At 35.6% G+C, this 18,623-nt stretch overlaps 1 protein-coding gene across 1 annotated transcript in view; it reads left to right on the plus strand.

Annotated features, from left to right (window-relative positions):
* The window catches only part of VPS13B (vacuolar protein sorting 13 homolog B), an 858,817-nt gene that overhangs the window by 52,619 nt on the left and 787,575 nt on the right, over positions 1-18,623 (plus strand). Inside the window, exons 4-6 of the mRNA XM_025394335.1 lie at positions 4,917-5,084; positions 13,008-13,189; positions 17,574-17,748. Of these exons, the coding sequence (XP_025250120.1) occupies positions 4,917-5,084; positions 13,008-13,189; positions 17,574-17,748 (525 nt within the window). The remainder of the gene's footprint in view (positions 1-4,916; positions 5,085-13,007; positions 13,190-17,573; positions 17,749-18,623) is intronic.

The following is an 18,623-nucleotide window of genomic DNA, read 5'->3' on the forward strand; positions in this document are numbered from 1 at the left end:
GACCACAGTGTGATTAAATTAGAATATAATTATTGATGTGTTTGAATTTACACTTGCCATTTCATTTGTTGTTTTTCTTTGGTCACTCTGTTTTTTGTTTGTTTCCCATCTCATGCCTACTATTTACTTTTTCAGAGCCTTGAAGTAGCTGCTTCACACATTCTTTCCAGGTTTTATGGCTGCAGTCACTGGGAAAGACAGGGTAGAGTGCTTACTTTATCTTACCCAGAACTGAAATCGGTTAACGTGGTGTACAACCTTTTAGAGAGTCTTTTCTTCCTTTATACACACACATTCACACATATGCACACACACACAATTTTTTGTAGCCTAAATTTTTCATTTAATGTTATGCCAAAAACATGTTTCCAGGCCATTCGTATTTTTTACATTGTTATTTCGGTCAGTGGCATACAATCCTGTTGTGTAACTCTTCTACAGTTTATTCAACCAGTCCTTTTTTTTTGTTTGATATTTAGGTTATTTGTTATTTTTAGTTTTGTAAAATGCTTTAGCAAACATATGTAGGTAAGTCTTTGCATACACCTCTGCTTATTTCTTTAGGAAAAATCCTTTCCAATTTATAGAGTCAAAATTTGCGAGCACTTTTAAGGTTTTTGGCATAAAATGGCTAAATTACTTGGTGAAAAGTTTGTAACAATACTTTATTCCAATCACATTTTTAGTCCAATGCTGTTTTTTATTATTAAAAAACATCTCTTAAACTTTTATAGGTGGAAAATGCTATCTCATACATTTTATTGCTAATTGGGATTTCCATTTTTACCATTTTCTTTTTATCACTTTTTTTGTATAGGAAAGCTAACTTTTATATTTTGTTAGCTGACCAGTATTCAGTATTTTTTAGTCTCTTCTTTTGGAGCTTCTATATAAAAAGTACTGTCATCTTTGTGAAATGACTTTTTTCCCTCCTTTGCAATATTTATACACTAATTTCTCTTTTTTCCCTTTATTTCATTGTCTAGAACTTCTGTGACCATCTTAAATAATACAGTATCACCAACTCACATCTGTTTTTTTTTTAGCTTCTACAGTAATTGCCCACAATTATTATCTAGTTACTAAATCTGATAAACGTTTTTAATTCATATTTTATTGGGCCTGTCTATAACATTGACAATCAAGATTTTTTATTCTTGCCCTTTTAACAAACTTTTTATTTTGAAACAATTTCAGCATTTCATAAAACACAAGAACACTCTAAAGAACTTATTTTCCCTTTAACCATTTGAGCATAAATTTCCTATCTGATGCTACATAATGCTCAAATAAATTTTACACCAAAAACTTGACTAAGATGTTTTTATGTACTGTAACCAAGTCATCAACCGTGGAATTTCTGATTATGAGCAACTTGGCTTCCCAGTGACCACATCAAGGTGAATCAATTGCAGATGGTGTCTCTTTATAACCAAAAAATTTTGATACATGCCATTTAAGACTATCAGAGAAATAAATAACATATAATCTTTTTTCTCTAGGATTTCACAGTTTATCAGAGAAGATAACCAAACATATACACAAGCAAATGACTAATAGTAGCATAAGCCCAAGAAAAGTCATAGAGGCATTTCTCTTTAATGTTGAGGTATAGGATGGAGGACATTGGAGAAGACAATATAAGGCAGAGGAAAATTATACTGCACCTGAACAAGAAGTGTGAATGGACAAAAAGTATTCTAAAAAGGAGGAAGAACACGAGCAAAGTTAGTGAAAATTTAGTGTTTTCAACTGGTCCTGTGGACATAGATGTATGTTTGGAAGAAGGGGTTATATGAGGTATGGGGAGAGGTAGATAATAAGAATTTCTGGAGAAAGGTTAAGTAGCAGGCTGTTTTAGAGCCATCTAATATTACATCTTGTAAGGTCTCATCCTTAGTGTGACTTTCCATTTTCAGATGCTTGTGGAGTAGACCTGGATGATTATTATGTTATTCGAACAAACACAGTCCCAGGGAGTCTCTAAGTATGGAGTGATGAGAGCTATTAGATCTGCTTGACACTATCTTGTAGCTTGCATAGAAGCAAGTTACTTTGAGGGATTATAGAGACAGTGTGTCATTTATTCCACTGATAAGTTTCTGTTACTTATTTTGACATTGCATTTTTAATAAGGAAATAGAAATAGTCTTCTACAGAAGTAGTTCTTTCGATATTTGTTTCTTTTACTTTGGTGAATTGGCTTATTCGTCTCAATTTGTATGTCAGTTTTATAATACAAAATGGAAAGAAAAAAATATATATTATTTTGAGACAGAGTTTCACTCCCGTCACCCAGGCTGGAATGTGATGGTGCAACTTTGGCTCACCAAAACCTCCACCTCTGGTGCGCAAGCGATTCTGCTGCCTTAGCCTCCCGAGTAACTGGGACTAAAGGCACATGCCACCACACCCAGTTAATTTTTGTAGTTTTGTAGAGACGGGGTTTTACCATGTTGCCCAGGCTGGTCTTGAACCCCTGAGCTCAAACGATCTGCCTGCTTCAGCCTCCCAAAGCGCTGGGATTATAGGTGTGAGCCACCATGCCCAGCCAGAAAATATTTTTAAAAAGATGAACAGAACAATCCATCAGTAGTGTTCTATCAGTTAAAATACGTATTTTATGTTTCTGTTACTTTGCATTGTATTTCTGTGCTATATTTGATACTGTTTTAAAGATAATAAAAACTCATGAACGCTTACGTGGTTTTTAAGAGTACTCTATTGGCCGGGCATGGTGGCTTATGTCTGCAGTCCCAGTACTTTGGGAGGCTGAGGTGGGCAGATCACGAGGTCAGGAGTTCGAGACCAGCCTGGCCAATGTGGTGAAACCCCATCTCTACTAAAAATATACAAAAATTAGCCTGACGTGGTGGCACAGGCCTGTAATCCTAGCTAGTCAGGAGACTGAGGAAGGAGAATCACTTGAACTCGGGAGGCGGAGGTTGCCATGAGCCGAGATCATACCTTTGCACTCCAGCCTGGGCAATAGAGAGAGAGACTCTGTCTCAAAAAAACAAAACAAAACAGTTCCCTATTCATGACAGGTTTTTGAGAAATAGGGAAACCAATATTAGTCATGGTCACTTGACTTCTTGGAAACGTATTTATTTTTGAGAAGGAGCCTTGCTGTGTCGCCCAGGCTGGAGTGCAGCGGCGCGATCTCGACTCACTGCAGGCTCCGCCTTCTGGGTTCACGCCATCCTCCTGCCTCAGCCTCCTGAGTAGCTGGGACTACAGGCGCCCGCCACCACACCTGTCTAATTTTTTTGTATTTTCGGTAGAGATGAGATTTCACCATGTTAGCCAGGATGGTCTCCATCTTTTGACCGCGTGGTCCGCCCGCCTCGGCCTCCCAAAGTGCTGAGATTACAGGTGTGAGCCACCGCGCCCGGCCCTATTTTTATTTTTAAAAATCTGCGTTGAGTAGTAATAACATGGGGTTATGTACATTCTAAGGTTAAAATGTTGATACTTAAAATTTCTTTTGGAAGTCTCATTTGTTAAGAATTATTTTAGCATCTACTCATGAAATAGTAATTGTTACTTTAAATCTATTAATATTTTGAACATTAATTTTATAGCATGTGATAATTGGCACTCTAAAAGCTGCTAATAGTTTCTATATAGGAGAAAAGCTCGAATCTAAGTTGTATTACATTTCTTTCCTATTTGCATCATTGGGAATGAATGAAGGAGTTGGGTTTTGCAAACATGTTATGGTTGAATAGATTTCAATAAGCTTTCTCCCAGCAGTCTTTAGTATAGGTGTTAACAATGTCAGTTGCTGACAGAAGTTGATTCTGTTTTGTCCAGTAACATTCTGGGTTAAAGAATACAACCATATGGTTATTTCATGAAATAGCTAAAATTTTAATTACCTTTTAAATAGTTTCCTTTAATAGTGGAAATGCATTACCTTTGAGTTAGCTTTTTACAGTGGAAAAGATTAATTTTTTTTTCTCCTGGCTTTTAAAATGCTTTTTATAAAGTGTTATTTATATTTTTAACTAAATTACTGAATAATGTATCCATGTACACACCTACGTGAGAAACGTAAGTGAGATTATGAAGTATTCCACAGTAGCATGAAATTAAAAGAAAAAATTTGGAGATTCTAAGCAAGCCATGAAGCAATAGAATGTTCATTAATTACTTTTAGTGTTTTGAGTTAACTAGTATTTGTTTCTTTTTCTTATTTCCCTGTGTTCTTATTCTACTTTTATACATTCTCCTTCCTTCCTTACTTTTGTTTTTTCATTTTTCTGTCTTCTTCATGGTAGTATTTAAAAAATATTTCTTTAACTCTTCCTGTCTACATTTTCTTCATTCATATTTTCCCCTCTACTCTATTTTAACATTAAATATTAGTAAGTGAATAGAGTTGAATTCATTATGATGGTCATGTTTCCTCTATCCCAGGCATAACTTTTAAATATTTTTATGGCTAAACTAGGAAGAGTTGATGGTAGCTGATTTAAAAAGAAGCGTAAGCTTAAAGAAGCCCATCTTTTAATATACTGTATAATCAGCATTTAGTAACATTGTTTCATTTTGGAAAATATTTACATAATACAATAAGCAAAAATCAAACAAAGTACTTGACGTATAGGATAATCATTGTATGGGATCTAGTATTATGTTATCAAAAATATATATGGTCTTTGTGGTTTCTCTTAGTGTGTGAATACTTCACTATGGAACTTCTTGATAATGACATTTGTTGGGCTGGATCTGCTACTTACTAACTGTGTCACTTTGGCAAGCCTTTTAACCTATCTGAACTTTAGTTTCTCTTTGGGAAATATGCTAAATAATACCCACCTTTCTCATGCATTAAGTTCAATAACATTTTAAGAAATAATTATTTACTGAGAGATTTGTGGCTAATTAAAATCTTTTTTTCTATTTTATAGGTTATGTGCAGAGTCTGATTAGACGAGTTGTAAATAATGTAAACATTGTGATAAATAATCTCATATTAAAATATGTTGAAGACGATATCGTTCTTTCAGTCAACATCACTTCTGCAGAATGTTACACAGTAGGTGAATTATGGGATCGTGCATTCATGGATATTTCTGGTGAGTAAATATCAAGAATACTGTATATTTTTCCATAATTGAAACAATTGCTTTAACTCTTAACCTTTCTTTGGGCCAACTGACTTGCTGGTAAATGTTATCAAATCTTCATGCCTCCAGTGTGGAAAAAGAATGCACATATACAAAATGTTGCATATGATTACGGGAGGTTAGGAGACACTCCAAATTCAGAAATCTATACTTGTGGGGTTTTTTTTTGTTTGTTTATTTTTGAGACAGGGTCTGGCTCTGTTGCCCAGGCTGGAATGCAGTGGTGTGATCTCAACTCACTGCAACCTCTGCCTCCTAGGCTTAAGCAATCCTCTCACCTCAGTCTCTTGAGTAGCTGGGACTACAGGCACATGCTGCCATGCCTGGCTTTTTTTTTTTTTTTTTTTTTTTTTTTTTTTTGAGACAGAGTCTTGCTCTGTCACACAGGCTGGAGTGCAGTGGTGCGATCTCGGCTCACTGCAAGTTGCACCTCCCGGGTTCACACCATTCTCTTGCCTCAGCCTCCCGAGTAGCTGGGACTACGGGTGCCCACTACCATGCCTGACTAATTTTTTGTATGTTTAGTAGAGATGGGGTCTCACCGTGTTAGCCAGGATAGTCTCCATCTTTTGACCTTGTGATCCGCCTGCCTCGGCCTTCCGAAGTGCTGGGATTACAGGTGTGAGCCACCGCGCCTGGCCAAATTTTTGTGTTTTTTTGTAGTGACAAGGTTTTGCCACGTTGCCCAGGTTGGTCTTAAACTCCTGAGCTCTAGCAATTTGCCTGCCTTGGCCCCGCAAAGTGCTGAGATTACAGTTATGAGCCACCATGCATGGCCTGTACTTGTTTTTTAATACTTTTAATTTTCATTTTCTTACCTGCCACATGCTTGTTTCAAATGTGGTGTATAATACAATCATGCATTGCTTAACAACAGGGACATATTCTGATAAATGCATCTTAGACGATTTTGTTGTTATGCAAACATCATAGAGTATACTTACACAAACCTAGATGGTATAGCCAGTACACACCTCAGGTATATGGTATAGGCTGTTATTGCTCCTAGGCTGCAAACCTGTACAGCATGTTATTGTGCTGAGTACTGCAGGTAGTTGTAACACAGTGGTATTTGTGTATCTAAAAACAGAAAAGGTGTAGTAAAAATATAGTATTATAATCTTATGGGACAACCGTCATAGATATATGGTCTGTTGTTGACTTAGGTATTGTTACGCAGTACATGACTATATTTTATAGTGCCATGGGTTGTAGCAATAAAAGTTAAATGATATTTAGTTTGAATTGTTTATGTTTTTGAAAGGTGAAAGGCATCATGTTGCATTTACAAAGCTTGGTGAAGGCAAGGTAATATATCTGATTGATTTATGTTTTAGGCTTGTGTATTCCAAAGCACATTTGGAATTTCTTTCTTCTTTTCCTCTTCTCTCCCCCACCATCCCCCTCCCCTCCCCCTTTCATCCTCCCTTCCCTCTCCTCGCTTCTCCCCTGCCCCCTCTCCTCTTCCCCTTTCCTTTTTGAGAAACGGTCTCATTCTGTTGCCCAGGCTGGAGTGCAGTGGTGCTATCTTGGCTCACTGCAGCTTCGACTTCCTGGGCTCAGGTAATCCTCCCATCTCAGCTTCCCAAGTAGCTGGGACCACAGGCGTGCACCACTATGCCTGGCTAATTTTTGCATTTTTTGTAGAGATGGGGTTTTGCCCTGTTGCCCAGGCTGGTCTCAAACTCCTGGACTCAAGTGATCCACCCGCCTCGGCCTCCCAAAGTGTTGGGATTACGGGTGTGAGCCACCATGCCAGGCCTGGAATTTCTTGGTTGTCCTGAAGCCTCTTTTTATCTCTTTTTGATATTTAGTCATATATTCATCATAAATCCCAGTTAAAGGGTTAAAGCAAGGTGAAATTGAGTCTCAAGAGTGTTTAATTTGCCTGATTAAGGCATATAACTAGGAAGCAGCAGAACTGGAATATAGTTTTATTATTATGTGTTTTTTAAGCTTTAGTCTTCATATTTAACAAAAGGAGAATCCTGATGTTACAGCTTTGTTATGACATAAATAAGAGTGTAGGTAAGGCCCAAACATCATTTCTTATATATTGTTAATGCCTCCTTTGCATCTTCTATGGAAAGAAATATTTGATTAAAAGGCTGGAAGAAGCAGCTATGGAAAATAGAAAACAAATAGAACTGGACAATGTAGGATTGAATTAATGAGTTGATATTTTTGGTGAAGAAATTTTATTTTAATTAATTAACGTTTTTGACACAGAGTCTCTCTCTGTCACCCAGGCTGGGGTGCAGTGATGCAATCTTGGCTCACTGCAACTTCTGCCTCCCGGGTTCAAGCGATTCTCCTGCTTCAACCTCCCAAGTAGCTGGGACTTTAGGCGCCTGCCAGCATGCCTGGCCCCAAGTAGCTGGGACTCTAGGCGCCTGCCAGCATGCCTGGCTAATTTTTATATTTTTAGTAGAGATGGGGTTTCACCATGTTGGCCAGTCTGTTCTCGAATTCCTGACCTCAAGTTATCTGCCTGCCTCGGCCTCCCAGAATGCTGGGATTACAGGCGTGAGCCACCATGCCCAGCCAGAAATATAATTTTTAATGTAGAAGCAATGCCAATTTTACTTTTGGAAATTATCATGAATTAGAATTCTGGATCAGGAGTTGGAAGATCTTAGTTGGAATCTTCTCTCCACTATTCATTGATAGTGCAAACTTGGGTGAGTCATTTATAAAATGACTGCTTCTAACTTGCCAATGTATCTTCAGAAGCAAATATGATACCATATGAAAGCTCATGATGATGGTGGTGATAAAGACAGTGAAAATAGTATCTTCTGTTTATTTAGTACCAGGGCTAGTGTTATATATTTTGTATTAATTATCTTGTTTAACCCTTTAACTCTCTGAGGAAGAAACTATTATTTTCCCTTTTATTAGTTTTTTTTTAAAATAGTTTTTTTTTAAGTGAAGCATAACATACAAAAAAGAAAGAGCATTAAGCAAAAACACGTAACTGGCCAGGTGTGGTGGTTTACGCCTGTAATCCCAGCATTTTGGGAGGCTGAGGCAGGCGGATCACCTGAGGTCAGGAGTTTGAGACCCGCCTGGGCAGCATGGTAAAACACCATCTCTACTAAAAATACAAAAAAAAAATTAGCTGGGCATGGTGGCAGGTGCCTGTAATCCTAGCTACTTGGGAGGCTGAGGCAGGAGAATCGCTTGAACCTGGGAAGTGGAGGCTGAGTGAGCCGAGATTGTGCCACTGCGTTCCAGCCTTGGCTATAGAGCAAGACTCCATCTCAAACAAACAAACAAAAAAACTCAAAAACAGAGAACCCACATAGCGAAATGACATACCATAAAATGAACATACTCATGTAACCACTACCAAGCTCAAGAAATTGAACAATCTCAGTACCCAGAAGTGCTTGTTGTACATATACTCACTTACTACTGCCCCTTCTTTCCCCAAAGCAACCACTTTCCTGACATCTGACACCGTAGTAGGGTTTTGACTCTTTAAATTTTTATTTGAATGGAACCATATGTATTTTTGGGCCTAGATTATTTTGCTCAATATTATGTAAGTGAAATTTATTCAGGTTTTTGTAACAATAGTTCATTTGTGTGTGTATATATCTGTTTCCTCTCCCTGCACAATCAGGTGAGGAAGGGTTGGGATTCTGCCTGCACTGGTCTTTCCTGATGTATGGGGGATGGTGAGTTTGCAGGTCTGGTCCATGTTGTGAATAAAACATTTTTTTGCTCAGTGTACTATTGATATAGATTTAATTATGTCCAGTTTTGGCTATAATGAATAATGCTATAATGAACATTTTCATACATGTCCTTTGGTGGACATATACATATATTTCTGTTGGGTATATGCCTAGGAGTGAAATTACTGGGTCATACTGTAGGCCTATGTTAAGCTTCAGAGATAACTGACAAATAGTTTTTTCATAATAGTAATGCCATTTTTTTATACCAACAAGTAATGTATGAGGCTGTATTAAAATATTGCAGTTAAAATAAGAATTGTAATGTCTTTATGAGGGTAAAAAGACAAGCCACAGATGGAAGTATATATTCTTGATACTTACAATTTGCAACATACTTATATCCACAATATATAACTTTTATAAATCAATAAGAAAAAAATAGCTCAATAGAAAAATGGACAGGAGACTTGAACAAACATGTAAAAAAGAGTATACCCCAAAGACCAATAAACATAAGATGTTCAATTGACACCAAATCAGATTGCACTAATTACTTGCCATAATGGATTAAAAAATAAAATATTTGGGCCATCTATCTATTCTTTCTCCTTTAACTCATTCCTTCCCCTTACATATTTTTAAAATAATTTCCAAGACTTTTATTTCAATATAAAGGTCTTCAGAATATCTAGTCTTTTCTACTATTAGAGGCAGAATCTTATCATCTCCCATATGGTTGACATTCAAGTTGTTCTAAAATACTGACATTGCCCATAATGCTGGAATGTACATCCTTTTCTATGTTTCCTCGTTACGTGTTCAAGTTCTGTAAATTATGATCAGGAAAAGAATAACTGAGTATGTAAACATTCAGTTATGTTTTATATTGCTGAATTGTTCTCTGAAATGGTTAAATCAATTTATTACCATCCATACTATATGTGAGAATTAATATTTCTTTTTTTTCCTTTCCAAGTTATATTTTAGGTTCGGGGAGTACATGTGCAGGTCTGTTACTTGGGTAAATTGCATGTTGCGTGCATTTGGTATACAGATTATTTTGTCGTTCAAGTAATGAGCATAGTACCTAATGGTTAATCTTTTGATTCTTACCTTCCTCCCACCCTCCACCCTCAGGTAGGCCTTGGTATTTATTGTTCCCTTCTTTGTGTCCATGTATACTCAGTGCTTAGCTCCCACTTATAATTGAGAACATGCGGTGTTTGTTTTTCTGTTCCTGCATTAATTTGCTTAGGATAATGCCCTCCAGCTCTATCCATATTGCTGCAAAGGACATGATTTCATCTTTTTTTATGTCTGTGTAGTATTCCATGGTGTATATGTCTGGTATTTTCTTTATCTAGTCCACTGTTGGGCATCTAGGTTGATTCCATGTCTTTGCTATTGTGTATAGTGCTGCAATGAACATACACATGCGTGTGTCTTTGTGGTAGAAAAGATGTATATTCAAAAGCATGTTGCCTATGCTTTTGAGGTCTTAGTCATAAATTCTTTGCCTAGACCAATGTCAGGTCTTACATTTAAGTCTTTTATCTATCTCAAGTTGATTTTTGTAGTGAGAGATAAGGGTCTAGGTTTGTTCTGCATATAGATATGCCGTTTTCCCAGCACCATTTATTGAAGAGACTGTTCTTTTCCTCAGTGTGTTTTCTTGGCCCCTATGTAGAAAATCAGTTGGCTGTAAATGCTTGGATTTATTTCTGGGTTTTTAAATTTTATTCCACTGGGCTATGTGTCTTTTTTTGTGCCAGTACCATGCTGTTTTGGTTATTATTGCTTTTAGTAAATTTTAAAGTCAGGGAGTATGATGCCTCCAGCTGTGTTCTTTTTGCTTGGGGTTGCTTTGAGTATTTAGGGTCTTTGTGGTTCCATACATATTTTAGGATTGTTTTTTCTTATGTCTGTGAAAGTGTCATTGGTATTTTGATAGGGATTGCATTGATTTCATAGATCGCTTTGGATAGTATGGAAATGATTTTGGAAGAATTCCCTCCACTTCAATTTTTTGGAATAGTTTGTGAATATTGGTATGAGTTCTTTAAATGTTTGGTAGAATATGACAGTGAATCCAAAGGTCTTAGGCTTTTCTTTGATTGCTTTCTCCAGGTTTGGGAAGTTTTCTCTATTTCTTTGAATAAGTTTCCTACCTTTTTTTTAAAAATAGTATTCTTATATGTTGTATTTTAGGTTTGCTGTTTTCAATCAATACTATGCTTTTAATGTTTCTATATATTGGCGTATATAGTTGAAGAGCCCTAATTTCAGTGATGAATAATATTTTACTGATTAAATTGTAGCATATTTTTAAAGTAAGTACCAGAAACTATAATTCATTTTGTAAGTTTTTGAAATATAGTTGCTGTTATATTTCATGTTTAAAAAAAAACATTTTTAAAACAGTAATTTCCTTTTTTCACTGAATAGTAATTGTCTGGGGTATCCTTGAAATATGAATACTTAACTTTTTTTTTTTTTTTTTTAGAGAGAGTCTTATTCTGTTGTCCAGGCTGGAGTGCAGTGGCATGATCTTGGCTCACTGCAAGCTCTACCCCCTGGGTTCAAGTCATTCTTGTGCCTCAGTCTCCTGAGTAGCTGTGATTTTCTGCATTTGCCACCACACCCAGCTAATTGTTGTATTTGTAGTAGAGATGGGGTTTCACCACTTTGCCCAGGCTGATTTTGAACTCCTGGCCTCAAGCAATCTGCCTCCACTTCCCAAAGTGCTGGGATTATAGGCGTGAACCATCATGCCTGGACTGAATAGCTTACGTTCTTATAGCACAGTAGATGAGAACATGAGCTCTGCAGTACGGTTGCCAGAGTTTGAATTACAGCTCTAATCTTTATAAACTGTATAACAGTAGACAAACTATTACCACTGTGCCTCAGTTTTCACATTTTTTAACAGGACCTTATAAATATTGTCAGATAAGAGATGTAAAAGACTTAGTGTAGTATCTGAGTAATAGCAAATACTCAGAAAATGATAATTGTTATCATAAAGAGAGGGAAGGAAACACCTACAGGATATCTTATGTTTTTTTTTCTCATTTCTAGTCCTACTATTGTAATTTCTTAATTTGTGTACACATATAATATTAGTAACTAAATCATTATTCATATAATATGTACATTTGAAATATGGTAGTCATATATTTTTTTCAAGTAACAGACAACTTTGAAATTTATCTGCAAATAATACTATTTAGACACATCTTCTTTAATTTCTACTTTTTAAAAACTTAAAAAATAAAATGTTGAATTAATTAGAAGTTACCAGGATATACTCAGAAATAGTGTTGTAACCCGAACTAAAACACATTTTATTGTTTTTTAAATTCCCATGGCTAACTTAAAATCACTGGGCAAGTAGATTTGGGCCTGATATTTACCTAGGAATTGCTTATCAGTTAAGAAATAAATTATTGATTTGCTAAAGGCTTCATTTCATACTTTTATACTTTACCATCAACTGTTTTATTTTTATTCCTTTGAAAATATACTCTAGACTGTTATTGGTGATTTCTTTATTAATGTGGTATTTTCCACTAGACCTTTCTGTCATAATACAAGTGTTTTTTATCTTCTCTCTCCAATATGGTAGCCACTAGCCACATGTGGCTGTTGAGCACTTGAAATATAGCTAGTGCAACCAAGGACCTGAACTTTTATTTTTATATAATTTTAATTTTAAATAGCCACATATGGCTGGTGGCTACCATATTGGATAGTGCAAGTTTAGAGTAGCAGTGAGTTTTTTAATATAAAATGAATGTTAAGTGAATGACTTCTTCAAAAAATTATCTTTAGTATGGATTCTTAAGAATTTTATTATCTCATTGTGTAAGAGAACTGTAGTGAAATTTTTCATAATTAAAAATAATTTGTAGTTAATGTGTCATGCATATTGGGGGTAAGCTAATTAGGTCTCTGATTCTTTACGTATAAAATGGGGAGAATTGTGCCTATTTCATTAAGTTGTTGGAAGATTTAAATTGTATAATAAAATGAAAAGTTCATTGCATGTGGTCTGGCATTATGTATTAAACGCTCCATGAATCATATTTTCTGTTATTAGTTTTATTACTATTTATACTAATAAATAATGGTTGCCTTTCCCTTGCTCATTTTCCTTTTTAGTTAAAATGTTTTCTTTCCTTTTTAGCAACTGATTTGGTGCTGAGAAAGGTTATCAATTTTTCTGACTGTACAGTTTGTCTTGATAAACGGAATGCCAGTGGTAAAATAGAATTTTACCAGGATCCTTTATTGTACAAATGTTCCTTCAGAACTCGTCTTCATTTTACATATGATAACCTAAATTCCAAGATGCCATCTGTTATTAAAGTAGGTATCTCTTTTTTTTGTAGTTAAGTTGCATGTCTTTATTTTGTTTATTGACTCTTGCGGATGATAATCATTATTAACAAATGAGGAAATTAACCTTATAAATATGTATGCCATTTGTTTTTATAAAAATTTTATTTCTGTTTATGATTTTTATGTTGTATTTATACATTTCTGTATGATATATTCTAGTAGAGTTTAGAGACAACTTTTCTCTGTAATTTTATTTTTTTAGTTTGTCCAGCTGTTTATTAGTGTTTCTCTCTTCAAGTAGATAGAGGAAATAATATTAAAGGGTATATTTATACGCACAATGGACTGCATATCAGTATTCTGTATTTCAGTTCTTATAATCTGTTCAGCATGATCTGCTATCTATACTTTTTCTTCTCTTTACTAGGTGACTTTGTAAAGCTTGATATACTAACCCAATATTTTAGTTCATTGGTTCAAGAAGTTTTAGCTTTTGATTTATGATTTTTAAAATGTAATTAAAATCTTAGGGAGTTATTCAGGACATGTCTTTTTATTTTTTATTTCCATTTTTATTTAAGATTAAGGGATTTGTTATAAGGGTATATTATATGATGCTTAGGTTTGGGCTCCCATTGATACCATCACCCAGATAGTGAACATAGTACCCAATAGGAAGTTTTTCAGCGCTTATTCTCTCTCCCTCCTTCCTTCCTTTTAGAGTCCACACTGTCTGTTGTTCCCATCTTTATGTCCATGTATACCAAAGATTTAGCTTCCATTTCTAAGTGAGCACAGGACATGTCTTTTGATACCTGTGAAAATTTTCTCTCCAATGTAGTGTATGTTTTCAATGTATGTGGTTAGTATCTAAGCATAAATATTGTTGTCTTATTTAAGTTTTCTGAATATTGTTTGTCTGCCTATCACTGTATCTTGGAAAAAGAATTCGGTGACTTCTGATCCGTTAACTAGGTTTTAATGTGGAATAAATGTTTATTGTTGAATTACTTGCCACTGACTGTCAAAGTTCTGTGATGGAAGGGCTGGACTTAGGTGTCTGAACACTGGTATTGACTACTGTTTCTGTTTGGGTATGGCTGTTACATTATATTTTATTTAAAATATAATTTTTTCTATTTTATGTAGCCTTACTGTACTTAATATGTAAAATCTACATTTTTTTTCTTGGTAGTGCTCAGTCACCTGTGTTTTACTTTTTTCCACACAGTGTATAATGCATATTGGTTTGTTTATATTCTGTTACTTTTTCCTTCTATATTTGAATTAGCTTCTTTGGCAAAGATAAACATGGAAAAGAATTAACTTAGTAATATTGATGGCTCTATCTCAGGGAAATGGGCTTACTTTCTTTAGCCTTGGGTTTTCTAGTAAAGTTGGGGAATGTGAAGGTAAATTCAAGATACATTGAAAGCAAGTAATGGATATATGTACGTTTACTATATAAAATACTCTTTTTGATCATTAGTGCATATGTAATAGTCTGTTCTGGGATGTGGTTATATTAGAGGAAGATAAAAATAGATGAGAAAAAACTTAGTGTTGGCATATAAGTAAGTTTGTGTTCTCACAACTGATTAGCCATGACATTTCACTGAAAAAGTCCCTTAACATAAATAAACGTGTATAATAGTTGCCAAATATGTGATATCAATGTTTTATGCTCAACTGAAATCAATTTTTGAGGTTTTATTTCTTTCTTCTTTTCTTTTCTCTCTCTTTTTAATTCCCTCCTTTCTCCCTCCCTTCTCCTCCCTTTCTCTCCCCTCCCCTCTGCTCGCTCTCCTTTTTCCTCTATCCTTTTTTCTTTACCTTCGAGGCTCCCTGTCACCCAGGCTGGAGTGCAGTGGCACAATCATACTTCACTGTAACCTTGAACTCCTGGGCTCAAGCGATCCTTCTGCCTCAGGCTCTCAAGTAGCTAGAACTATAGGCGCATGTCTCTATCCCTGGCTCATTTTAAATTGTTTTTTGTAGAGACGGAGTCTCACTCTGCAGCTCAGGCTGGTCTTGAACCTCCTAGCTTCAAGTAATTCTCCTGTCTACGCCTCCCAAAGTGCTGGGAATCCTGGCATGAACCACCATGCCTGCCTGAGTTTTTTGTTAATACTATTGTAATGTTGAGATTTGCCATTGTGGGTTAGACCCATCATCCTTCCAACTCCTAATCCTAGGGAATATGTATTAAATAGATATGGTCGACCTCATTAATTACCTCACAAACAGAGGTTTCTCAAAATGTTCTGGATACTCTATTTCTTTTCTTTCTTTTCTTTTTTTTTTTTTTTTGAGACAAAGTCTTGTTCTTGTTGCCCAGGCTGGAGTGCAATGGCATGATCTCAGCTCACTGCAACCTCTGCCTCCTGGGTTCAAACAATTCTCCTGCCTCAGTCTCCCGAGTAGCTGGGATTACAGGTGCCGTCCACCAGGCCTGGCTAATTTTTGTATTTTTAGTAGAGACGGGGTTTTGCCCTGTTAATCAGGCTGGTCTCGAGCTCCTGACCTCATGCGTGATCCCCCTGGCTCAGCCTCCCAAAGTGCTGGGATTACAGGCATGAATCACCGTGCCTGGCCCCTCTGTTTCTTTTCAAATCTTTCATGTATGTTTATTTTGAATGCATTTATATTTTGGGTTGGCTTTTTATAATTTTCCATTTTTTTGTGTGAAATAAATATGTTCTGGTGATTATGACGTTTATGAGATACAGATCCTATGGGTACGTAATTTATTTAACGTTTCTCCTGTTTTTAGAAATTTACTTTGCAGTTTCTCAGAGCAGTGAAATTCTGTGCATAGATCTTTGACCACATTTCCTGAGTAATTCCTTAGGAAAGATTTGTATAATTGCAAATATCTTTTTTTTAAGACCTGTGATCTGTATTGCCAAATTGTTTCCAGAAAGATTTAGCCAGGTTATACTCCCATGAACATTAGGGGGAGTGCCTACATCATACTCTTGTTATCCTTAAATATGATCGTATTTTAAAAATTGCCAACTTGTTGAACAACAAATGATATGTAATTTAATTGCTGTTTATTACTGAAGTTAGATTTTTGAAAACACATTCACTGGTCATTTGTTCTTTGTATTCTCAGTTCGGGTTCTTTATCCATTTTCCTGTTGACTATTAATCTTACTCGTTTTAAGGAGTTTTTAAAAAGACACTTAAGACAGATTCTTTGTTGTTGGTTTTGCTGACTGCTTATGTCCAGTGCTATTGGTGCAATACAAGATTTAAAAGAATATGGCAGAGAAATTTCAAATTAAGGAAACTTTAGCAGATGTGCATACTCCTTTCCTGCTCACCTCCCCCATTCATTCCCCATTTTCTTACCTCTTCATTGTTTATTCAGTGTATGATTATTAGGTCAGTTTTTAAAAACTTGTGCTTATATTTGAAATATGGTATTTCACAGTCCCCCCATACAGTTTTCTCCCCCTTAACATGAACTTTTTTATGTGCTTTAAGCCCTAAAAATACGATGATTGCCATTACTACTACTTCATCTTTCATAGACACTCAAATACATTAGTCAAAATAAACCTTCTAAGAGACTGGACTTTATGGCTTAATTGGTTTTACTCCATATTTCGATAACAGCAGGAAACCATTACACCGAAGCTGTGTTTATATTCCATTGATGTCTCTTTCTTTAAGGAGAACCTTGATTGCTGTATATCCTATTTGCTAGTAGTTAATCTTATTTCTTTGTTATAATTGTTTCATTTTATCAGTTGAATAAATTTTATGTCATTTAAATCTTTACAATTTGAAAAATTTTGTTATTTAAATCTTATTTAAAATTTGAAAAACGTTTTTCAACATACATTTCACTTGTTTTTCCATATTTGACAAAAATTTTTATTATTTACATACTTTCATAGTTGTAATATTAGTCTTTTCCCCAGTTAACACATGGTTTTAGATGTATGTATTATTTATGGTTAATAAACCTGGAAAGAATGATTAGAGTTTCACTAAAATGACATAAAATTTTTATTATTCTTGGTTTTGACAGATTGTTCTGTTTTTTGGGGGTAGTACTGTTATTCTCTTAATGTTATAGAGTAGCTATTTGGTTACATAACTAACTTTGTTTCTGGAACAGTAATCTGGAAATCTAATGTGATTATACCTTCTCACTATTAATTCTATTTGTATGTACATTATTTGGTTTAATATAGTTTCTAGCTAACGTGTATTGATCATCATAGCAAAATCTACTTAATTCCTAAGATCTTAGAGTATCGTTTTGATTTAAGTATTAAAATGTTTGGAGCGTTTCTTTTGTGTTAGGCCATTTGAAGACCTTAAAACATTTCTTTACGTAAAAGGTACTCTTTTTAAACATGCGTTTGTTGGTGTTTTTGTCTTTTTCAAAATGCAGATTCATACTTTAGTAGAAAGTTTGAAACTTTCTATCACAGATCAACAACTGCCTATGTTTATTCGTATAATGCAACTTGGAATTGCTCTTTACTACGGAGAAATAGGCAGTTTTAAAGAAGGCGAAATAGAGGACCCTACTTGTCATAATAAAGATATGCTAGGAAACATTACAGGTAACTAATGTAAAACTTTATTAAACAAAAACTTTAAGACTATTCTTACATTTTACCATTGAGAAACTTTAAAAAATGTATTAGATTGAGTTTTACTGTATTCTAATGAGATGGGCTGATTGTTTTTTGGTTGTTTTACACTATTTTAATTTTTTTGTTTTGTTTTGAGACGGAGACTAGTTCCGTTGCCTGGGCTGCAGTGCCGTGCTGCAATCATGGCTCACTGCAACCTCTGCCTCTCAGGTTCAGGCAGTTCTCTTGCCTCAGCCTCCCAAGTAGCTGGGATTACAGACATGCACCACCACGCCTGCCTCATTTTTGTATTTTTTTAGTAGAGATGGGGTTTCACCGTATTGGCCAGGCTAGTCTCAAACTCCTGACCTTGTGATCTGCCCGCCTTGGCCTCCTGAAGTGCTGGATACGAGCCACTGCACCTGGCCTACACTACTTTAATTTTATCTACATGCTGGATAACATTCTGATTTTTTCCTATATGCTAAAAATAACTTATATATTTCTAATAAATATAAGTGTTCAGAATGTACTACTTATTTATTTATGAATGAGACAGGGTTTTGCTCTGGCACCCAGGCTGGAGTGCAGTGGCACGATCATGGGTCACTGCAACCTCGACCTCCCAGGCTCAGGTGATCCTTCTACCACAGCCTTCCTAGTAGTTAGGGCTGCAGGCACGCGCCACCATGCCTGACTAATTTTTGCATTTTTTGTAGAGACAGGTTTTGCTGTGTTGCCCGGGGTGGTCTCAAACTCCTAGGCGTAAGTGATCTGCCCACCTCAGCATCACAAAGTGCTGGGATTACAGGCATGAGCCACCATGCTTGACTCGGGATATACATTTGATAAAAGTTGAAGTA

The sequence above is a fragment of the Theropithecus gelada genome, chromosome 8 (genome assembly GCF_003255815.1).
Source record: "Theropithecus gelada isolate Dixy chromosome 8, Tgel_1.0, whole genome shotgun sequence".
Classification (NCBI taxonomy): Eukaryota; Metazoa; Chordata; class Mammalia; order Primates; family Cercopithecidae; genus Theropithecus; species Theropithecus gelada.